This window comes from Dysidea avara, chromosome 1 (assembly GCF_963678975.1).
Source record: "Dysidea avara chromosome 1, odDysAvar1.4, whole genome shotgun sequence".
NCBI classification, from domain to species: domain Eukaryota; kingdom Metazoa; phylum Porifera; class Demospongiae; order Dictyoceratida; family Dysideidae; genus Dysidea; species Dysidea avara.
In genome coordinates this window covers 62,136,146-62,146,410 of record NC_089272.1, presented here as the reverse complement: position 1 = coordinate 62,146,410, position 10,265 = coordinate 62,136,146, and the positions used below count along the sequence as shown (strand labels likewise).

The following is a 10,265-nucleotide window of genomic DNA, read 5'->3' as shown; positions in this document are numbered from 1 at the left end:
TTTCATGGAATCAAGCTCCATAGTTTTGTCCACCTAATATGCTAGCATTATGCTGGCATAGCACTCCAGTCTTTTATGCTTTGTATAAATAATTATGCTGGCGTATTTGACACAGGCCTACCCCCAGAATAGCATCCTTTATTTGTACATTAAGCTTCAAAAACTACACATAGCTCCACTTCTTAACTCTTTAGCCCGTTCTGCCAGCAGAAGCAAGCATGCAGTGTAATAGCGATAACATAACATACCCATGAGGCTTTGTAGCAAACATGATACCTGAGGGCTGCAGGACTAAGGGTGGAGTGTTTACAAATCATGATCAGATGAAGCCAGAATAAATACCATGATTACACACCAATGTAACAAGTATCCAAATATTTGTACTGGTCATGTTTCAGCTCTATATCTAGCTACGTACGGTAACGCCTGTCCTCTAACAGCAGAGTCTAGGCATGTATTCAAGGAACTTAGCTAATATCTGAAACTTCCTTTGCTTAACTTATGCAAGATGAGCACTAGTTTGAAATCTAATCTATTAGTTCCCAGCCCACTATATGTATGCTGATGAATAATTTATAGCTTATGGAAGTAGAGTGGTACATAAGGAACTTAACATGACCATATGCACACAATATAAGGCAGAGTTATAAGGCACTGTTCCTACACATGTACAAGCATAAGCAGTAGCAGCAAGTTATCATGGATAAAATCAAACAAGCCAAACCTACACCAGAACAATGCAAGCCAGTACAAACATCCATTACTAAAAGGGCAATAACATCAAGTGTATTGGCATTATATTAGCACATAATAATTATTAAGCCATTTGAATCTATTTTGCAGTTATTGTATCTGGCTTTTTAAAATCTGTAGGAGATTGTATGCAGTAAAATTTCTCCTGTGGCTTTTAAAGTTTACAAGCTAGATGTACAGCAATCACATGCTTGACAGAAGCCATGCAATGATGTGTATTGACATGCAGTTACATTGTGTACAATACACCAAAACTTTCTTCAAAGACATGAGTAAACCTTCTCTTATATGTAAAATGTGGGATTGCATATACATATTGCATATTATATTCATACTAAAAAGTATACCATATAAAAAAACGTACAAAAAAATGATAGTCAGCTAGTATTGTAGTACTAAACGTGACAGTCACTGTTAATGCCTATTATGGCGTACATGCAGTCTGTTTGCTCCAGCCATCACATTGATCTTGATGGGATGAACAATATCTATGGAACACCACATAATATTGCTACAGTACAAATATACTCTTCACATAAACATATCCTGGTAGTGAATATCATACAGCGTGGTGGTACGTAAAGTAGGGATAGTGGAAGTTTGGTCTTTGTTCCAAAAAGTATCACCCAAAAACCAGCTTCAATTTTCCTTCATTGGTTAGGCACAACCAAGCCCAGAAATGTCTTTTAGAGTGATCTCAAACCCATCTATGGGATTCCTGAATTTTCTACTACCTGTGATTCTGTTAGCCAAGCATACAGTAACTTGACTACAGTTAACACTACAGGCCTGATTTCTTTTCTGTTTAACATTGCTTTAGCTCAAGAATTTGTCAAATGAAGTTGTTTTGGATAGGTCAGCTTTAATGCAATTAGGAGGATTGGCAAACATAGGAAATAACAGGATGATGTTATGAATCAGCTGTCACCTAACTCTAAATAGTATGGGAGTATTTTCTCACTCATCAGGTACAATAACTGCATGGAAATTGCACCGAAGTCACGATGCATTGTTCCAAATCAACACTTATGTGGTAGTAGAATAAAGTGGGACACAACGGAAGAAGAAGGTTTATCCATGATACTTGCTGTGGTTGGTAAAGAGGCATGTCTTGTGTAGAGCTGGAGGTACGTATGTATCATAGGAGAAGGTATTTTAATGATAGTGAGAGGAGTGATTGCAGAGACACTTCTTGACTGTTCTTTGCTTGTAATGCTGTACAATGGGTAGAACATAATATTGAAAACAAACTGGAATGGCCACATCGTGCACTTTTCAAATAGACCAGTTTCACAAAAGCCAATGTATTCATGTCATAGCGGTAAAATTATTTTCCTCACACGTAAACTTTCCACTTGCTGAAAAAAAAAGTTATTAGAGTCTTGTGCAGTGATCAAATTTACAAATTTTCACAAATTATTATCATCCTGAAGATTAAAATTTCATCTTTAATATGATAGCTCAAGTTCCCATGAAAGTTTTTTACCTCACCATCATAGGCTTCAACATTTTAAAGGACACTGAATGTTGTACAATTGTAATTATTTAACCACCATATTCCTTACGTGCAAATGATCTACTGATAGTCTCGGTATGCATTCAGTCATATAATTGACTGGATTGATTGTATTTAACTGTTCTTCATTTGTAACACTTTATAACTGGGAACATAAGGAGTAGCAAGATATTTTTTTAGGTAGGGGGGCTCTATAGGCATGGTGTGAAGAGCAAAATAATAATAAATAAAAATGGTCAATACCTGCTAACAATAAATAGCTGCTTTCTACCAAGTATACATTGTATCACTGACAAAGCGCATAAAAAATCCTTGTTTACAACTTCATAGTTTGCTACAGTGCTTTTCGGAATACTGTGACTGCTTTATTAGAGTAATTCACTGCTCTATTAGAGTATCTCAATCTTTTTGCCATTTATAATCAGAAATCGCAAGGGGGGCACCAGCCCTCGTTGCCCCCCGGTTGCTACGCCTATGACCAAGAATATAGTTGACAACAAAGCAGAATGGCCACATTGCTTTTCAGTAATTGATGGTCAGGGTACACATTCAGTCACTTAATTGATTCTTATAATGTGTTGGACCCATTTAATGTATTGGACCCATTCATTTCTCTGTTCATTTGATTGGTTTACCAGTCATAAATCATGTTACAAAAAAGAAAACAAACAACTGTAAGGAAATATTAGAAATAGTTTACCAAAGAATGTCCACTAGACACTGCAGGTGTAAAAGTGATCTCCATTGTTTCATTGTTTTTATTTCTATGATCCTACTCATTGACAAAATTAATGTAAAATTTCTAATTTTCCTTCACACTAGTATACAATACACACAACAATTGTTTACCTTGTTGTTCACGGATTCTATCCAATAATGTACTAACACATTCTGATGATTTAACAGTGATGGTGTGATCACTTTCATGTGATTCCACTAATATGGTATATATCTGTAAAATAAATGAAGTGGTATAAATATTAGACTGACTGTCTAACAAATTGAAGTTATACTTTAAATACAGAAAAATAATGATAAAGTTCTAAAGCCAAAAACAAAAACCTGAAACACGACTATTGCACTGGTGTTTTTTGTTTCCTAATTCTAATGTTCATACTTACTCCTTTAATACTCAATTCTAGGCTGGTTTCTGGCAACATTGTGGGCTATTCGGTTGACATATACAGTAGACCAGAGACCCACTGTTACCCAACTTTTCTTGTTTAGCCAAAATTTATGCCATTATACTTTCTTTACCTAACTCTGCAGATCATGATAATTATGTAGTATCTCATGATTGCTGCACTTTTTAAACCAGGTGAGCCCCCACAGCTGGCCGAAGGCCGGCTGTGGGGGCTCACCTGGTTTACTGAAATTGTTTTTGGAAAAGTGTGTGTGTGTGTATGTGTGCGTACCTACCTATGTTTGTCTGTACGCACCCATGTGAAAAAAATCATCAAATTAATGGTAAAAGCAGCTTGCACGTAAGAAATAAAAGCAAAATGAAGTCTGTATTAAACTACCACACAGGTAAACTTTTGCTCTGAGGTGGTTTCTTTTCAGCAGTCTGAAATACGTGTGTGGCGACTCTCCTCAGACTTTATGAATTACTTTCCCTTTGAGTTTTACAAGTGTTTAACAACTGAAAAAGAACAGTGCAGGCATCGTAGACTACCAGGAATAGTCTATCCCTTCGAGTTGGAAAGGGGGCGTGACCCTTATGTACATAAACAAAAATTAAGAGCAGCTTTGAGGCTTTGTCAAGAGAATTTGTGGAAAAACATGATAGTCAAAACATAAAACAGTTTAGAAGATACTCATGTGCGTAATATGTTGTTAAAAGCATTTTGTTTAACAAGCGCTTCCATAGCAGCGTCATTGAAGAATCCAAAATTACAGTAAATTAATTATGTATTAGCTATTGCAAAACCAAAAACCTATTGGCTAAATCAGTAAAATACATAGTTGGTTAATTCCAGATGAGTTAGTTAGCTGCATGGACACCTGGTTTTTAGAAGTAGCACAACATCAAAATTGTTCTTTCATAGCACTTTTTAATAAAATTATATGCATCTACACCAATAGGATTTGCATATGCAAGGGCCATTTATTAGTTGTGCTTGGGCAGTGATAACGAATTCTGAGTGGTATGATTACTCAACTTACTAACGGATTTCATGTTCATGTGCTACAACTTATCTATTGCAGTGTAAGCATGTCACAGGTTTGCTTGGGATGAGCATTACAATCAACAGTTACTATTTCAAAATTGGTTCCTCCTCCTGTATGCCATCCACCAGTAATACAGCAATGTTCTATAATCGAAATGCAAGAATCAATTTCTACAATTCTGACAAACCACGATAACCAAGTAGATGGTTTAGAGCATATATTGTGCCAGAACCAACTTTGCTCACAAGAACACTATTATGTAAAACTAATTGGCATAGAATTCCAAACTAGAATTCTGGAAAACCATGTTTACAATACAATATACTTATTCGTGCACTGTAAAACAAATAGGTGTATGGCAAGCTTTATAATAATTAATAATAGTTATACAGTTACACTATGTAGCCAGCATTCATTAGAAAATCGAGTATATCATAGCATTTTAATATCAAACATCCGATGGCATGATAACTACTACTTAAACCAATCACAGAAGATAGCATATCATATCTGTAACACAACCACCACAACATACATTATACAGTGCACTATTCCAGCAGTACTCATGCACATTAATGCAGCATGCGATTACTAGACTTAGACACCCGTGCATGGTGCTGAATTTTTAAAGGCATATAGGGATCATAAGTATTGAATAACAGTGTTCTCTTGTTTACACCAATTTAGCATATAAAACATTTTGTGTCAACAAGATGATGTCAAATTAGTGATCTAAACTGTTTTCTATAGGAGCACTTGATGTCACCATTCTTGTAGAAACTACCTGTATGCTTTGGTAAAAACAAGTTGTGATATAAGATGATAAATGTCTACTAGTGATAATTTCAACTTTAGCTACAGGACAACCACCATTAATATAGCTCCATTATCACTGACCCTCTCAAACAAGCAACACACCACATAGTTCAAGACTACTGGAGTTTATAATTAGTTCACTAGGTTAATCAGATGGTTAGTTATCTATTTAACCAATTAATCACAACTAAGGTATGACCACTATGTATGGGTATACTATAATATTAATAAAATTTACCATGCAACTAATAACAGTTATAGTGTACGTATGTATGTACTGTAGTTAAACATTCACATACTATACTATACAGCTACTATACATACTATACAGATGCTATACAAGGTACAACCCTTGAAAATTGTAACTGCTTGTCAGCCAGCAGCCACCTGCTACTAATATCTACATGAAAACTATGTCATGCCCATAGGCTATATGGCTGTACAGTAATAGTTCTGTATGGCATGTGTTGTGATGCAAACACCAAGCCTTAATGTTTGTAATACATGTTGTACCTACCTCTTCTCGGCCACTCCCATATGGCACAGCTACTTCATTAGCTGCTGCACACTCTCCAGCTATACTTTGTTTTGAATTGTTTATCTGTTTCATATCATCCAGTGTGACTGTTAGCTCCTTCACTAACTCTGTATGTCCAGCAACTTCAGCTGATTGCTCTAAACATTGAAGAAACTTCTCAAACCATCCATTATTCTTCCTTGGTAGTATATAAACAAGGTATTCAGTTTTCTCTTGTTGAGTCTTCGACATGTTCGTTAACATCTTAACATTGTCCTTCGTCAGTAGATTGTTAGCATTCAGGTGGGGCACGATAGCGCTGATATCTAACATGTCCTTAATGGCTGGGGAACAGATTTGAAGCACTTTCATTTGTAGTTCCTCCATGTTGATGATTACTCGTCCGCTCAAGAGCTGGACCTTCAAGACGAAATTGCACGAAGTAGCTGCATACACAAGACGTCACTCACAGACGCCTAGTTGTTTTTAGAAATAACGTGTCAGGTTACACTGAAAACATGAGAATAACGTGTGACAACAAGACTTCCGGTATTACCTAACTCGTCATGTGCCTTACATGGTTTCGAATTCCCAGGTAATTTCCCACCGCATATATAGCTACGTAGAATGAGGTTTCAGCACCGCCCGCCCAAGTCAGGCCAAATTGGCGAGGCGAAACATTGTTTAGATGCACGTCTCTTAAAATCTACAGTGGAAATTACAGTGATGAACAAAGAGTTTATACAAAGTGTGTTAAAACACTGGCATCAAACCACACAAAATCCATGAATTAATAGCTACAATGACAATACAAAATGTACAATGATTTATTTAGTAATGATGATGAAAAATCAAAATACACAGCTTGCAAAGTGATACAGATCAGCTGCTATGCAATTAAAACAGTAAGCAAAAGAAGACAATTTAAATATAATGGGAAGCCATAAATGACCAGCATTTTACAGCTTATGGACAACGATATAGCTATATCTGTGGATACGTGACTCTCCTACAGACTTCTCATGATGCAATGGAGATTCTTTTAATTCCACTCTCAATGCTTCAGTTGAGCTAATATCTGAAACACACATTGTAGTAATATCACTAACATTCCAATAAATCTAACTCACTGAATTTGTCACGAGCTTTTGATATCAAAGACTCAACAGAATCTGATGACAGCACTTGCACGATGTCAACAGTATCGTTACTTTGAGACTCAATAAACACAGGATAAGGCTGTAAAAATGATAATGCATAACAAAGTGTGCTGTAAATTTAAACATACTTCATCTGTGTCACTAGAAACTGGTATCGGTACAGTTGCTGGGATGTTCAAAGTGCTTTGATGTCTAGCCTCTTTTAATTTAGCCTCAAGAGTATCAGCAATATCCTTGTGCCCGGTACCCTCCTGTGAATCACGTAGGCACTCCAAAAACCTATCAAACCATCCATCAGCTTTACGTGGCAAATTATACAGCAGGTAGTACACTTTGTCATCATCGGTACGCATCTGGTTAAGTAAAAACTGTTGATCTTTGCGTGTTAGGAGACCACATTGCAATAAATGGGATAGAATATTACTAATATCAAGCTTTCTTGTGATTATTACTGCACATTCCTGAAGTAGCCTTTCTTCAACTGACTCCTTCAAACTAGCCTGTGAGACACTGGATTGGGAACGAGGGCTATAACAAGATAAAGCAATAGTAAAACATACGGTACAGCTTTAATCCAATGTCGCTTGAGCAAATTGCTCGCCATTAAATAACTCGCTAATTAAGGAGCGTGGCAGCTGTTTCACTCATGAATCTTCATCTTAAGACTCGAGGGATGAAGACTCGTGAGGAAAATAGTAGCTACACCCCTTAATTAGCAAGATATTTAATCGCGAGCAACTTGTTCGAGCGACGCTGGATTAAAGCTGTACTGCATCAGGGAACAAAAGCTAAACTGACCTCTTTGAAAGCAATTTACTTTGAGAACAGCTGGTATGTTGGTACACACTTGTCAAAGAGGAGCAAGAATTGTCGCAACTAGTAGTTCTATCAGTCATTGATGGTGGAGCCACACTAGCAGTTGAAGAAAGTTTCTTTGGCTTAGGTGGAAGAGGTGGTGGTTCCTGTGTGTCTGTACCACCAGCATTTTGAGGTGGCTGAGTGACATGACTTCTGCTGTTCAGTTTCTTACTCTTTAGTTTGCTAAAGCTCTCTGACTGTCTGTATGTACTGATTTGTGATTTTGATATCACCTCAGATCGTAAACGAAATTCTGCTTGATTGTTAAAACTATCATGATTAGGTGCAAAAAGTTTTTTGCATGAAGGAGAATGCAGTTGAGAGATGCTTGAAGAACACACTGAATTATCTATACTAGGAGTGATTTTGTCTGTATGGATACAACTGGTAGGAATTCCCTTTGGTTTTGTAGATGGTGGCATGTACCAGCCTTGACTTGCTGTCGGAGGTACAGTTGATGTAGTATGGACCAACTGGCGACTGTCACTACTTGTGAGATAGGGACTACTAACTTCAGGATCAACAGACACGGACTCTGCTGATGTGAAAGCTGTGGAACTGTTCCAAATAAAACTAAAAAAGGTAAGAATGAAGCCTTATATACATGGAATTTACACAAATACTCATTCCACAAACCACAAGTTTTAATTTAAAATGTGCATCTGAAGCACTATCCCACACACAAACAAAGGGGAATATCACAATGCTCAATTATTCAAATAGTTTTAGTTACACATAAATAACAATTTAATTGGGGAAATCTTACTTATGGAGACATTTTCTAAGTTTGCTAGGGGATGAGCAGTACATCAACAATAGTCCTGGTCCTCCATGACACTTTCTTCCGGGCTCTATGAACACCAACGATTCAACGCAACCAGATCGTCGTATCTTGTCATGGTCCCAAGCTACAAGATGCTTCTCTGTATGATAAGCATAGACATTAAAGGTGCGATCACTCTCCTTAATGGTGATGATGTGGAGTCCAGATAAACCAAGGATGGATGCTACTCCCTCATTGATCAAGTAAACGACAAATATGTGGACTATAAGAATAATAAGTCTATCATAACTGAACTTAATGCAATGTTCTGCTGCAAACAATGCTTTCTCAACATCTTACATACATACCTACAGGTATACATAAAAATATTATGATATCTGATACTCCCACAAGCACACTGATAATTATTATAATAATGGAATTGTGATAAAATCTGCTACTTACACTGCAAACACTTATAGTTTAGCTACTATACAGTACTAGCACCATTGATCTACTAATGCACTAACAATATTATTATAGCAGGCCATTGAGGTGTCGTGCATTATACTGAACACAATATTATCTGTTTTTAGTTTCTAAGTTCTCTGTCCTCAGGCCTATACCGCTCAGAGAAAAGACTACATTAAATAGATTTTTATAATTTCTCATTTATACCAATGCTCAATATACCAATGACGGTAGGTGAGTTTTCATTATTAAAAACTAAATTGATAACTCCCATGACTCTACCAGTAATGGAATTATCATTGATACAGAAAACAGCAATGCGGGCAGAGATTATTAGTTTATGTGGCCCTTTTCAATTGTGCATAATTTATGTACTTACCAGCACCAAACTTGCAGGGATCGGTGTATTTGTTGGTACATTCTCTTGAAATAAGGTTACGTTTTGGTATCTCAGGGATAACATAGTTTGGCAAGGTATACAACACATTACAATATCCAAGCCACTTTGCATGATCATCCTCTGACTTGACATGAAACAGAAAGTCATCTCCATTGCAGACCACAATAACAATTAGCTTCTTCTGATGTTTGTTGATATTGGAGGATGATATGCTCTTAACATCAGATAACTGTATGACTCGTATTACAGGTTTTCCCTTACTGGCATGTTTGGAATTCTCGAACACTACCAGTCTTGCTGGCTGGCCATCCGTGCCAACACAGAATGCCTTCAAATACCACTTCACATGGGCCTACATTGCAAAAGAAAATCTCAGACTTCTGCCATACATAATTGTATAGCAGCTACTTGCCTCTTGGTCTTGCTTGTCAACAACATACACTACCCCTTCGTGGACTGCGCTACGAGGGGACGTCGCCACAACTGAACTTTCCGCCATCCGGCAATCCCACAATTAGTTAGCCCCTATAAATTAGCAGACACTATGTAATGAAAACAGAAAGCATTCAGTGATTACTAATAGCACTATAATAACCAATACCTTACACGTAACATAATAGGGATAAGCGACTAAACAATCATCTAAAAAAATGTATCATGATGCTCATGCAGTGACAGAGCTTATAGTGTACGTACCAAACAATTATTCAATCCTGCACCATTGCAACTACCAAACAGCTGATTTAATCAAGTTATCCGCTTTCTGAATAAATTACCAGTAAGAACGAAGTATATAATACACAGTGACTCGACGTAAAGGGACAGACAGGGGGAAATTT

General features: G+C 36.9%; 1 protein-coding gene across 7 annotated transcripts; it reads right to left on the bottom strand.

Annotated features, from left to right (window-relative positions):
• Nucleotides 1–1,008: 1,008 nt before the first annotated feature.
• On the bottom strand, nucleotides 1,009–10,261 carry LOC136239931 (uncharacterized). 7 transcript variants are annotated; one of them, XM_066030714.1, is made up of 12 exons: nucleotides 10,123–10,256; nucleotides 10,033–10,068; nucleotides 9,839–9,968; nucleotides 9,406–9,778; nucleotides 8,559–8,838; nucleotides 7,733–8,365; nucleotides 7,063–7,462; nucleotides 6,905–7,013; nucleotides 5,775–6,852; nucleotides 4,436–4,584; nucleotides 3,119–3,221; nucleotides 1,009–1,241 (listed from the first exon to the last, which is right to left on the bottom strand). In XM_066030714.1, the coding sequence occupies exons 3-9, from the start codon at nucleotides 9,923–9,925 to the stop codon at nucleotides 6,734–6,736; spliced, it is 2,001 nt and encodes a 666-aa protein (XP_065886786.1). In that variant the 5' UTR covers nucleotides 9,926–9,968; nucleotides 10,033–10,068; nucleotides 10,123–10,256; the 3' UTR covers nucleotides 1,009–1,241; nucleotides 3,119–3,221; nucleotides 4,436–4,584; nucleotides 5,775–6,733. The 7 variants fall into 7 exon arrangements, with proteins under 7 accessions (XP_065886786.1, XP_065886756.1, XP_065886770.1 ...); XM_066030684.1 differs by lacking the exon at nucleotides 4,436–4,584 and having other exon boundaries at nucleotides 10,028–10,068; XM_066030698.1 differs by lacking the exon at nucleotides 4,436–4,584 and having other exon boundaries at nucleotides 9,839–9,951; nucleotides 10,028–10,068.
• Between the last annotated feature and the right edge of the window lie 4 nt (nucleotides 10,262–10,265).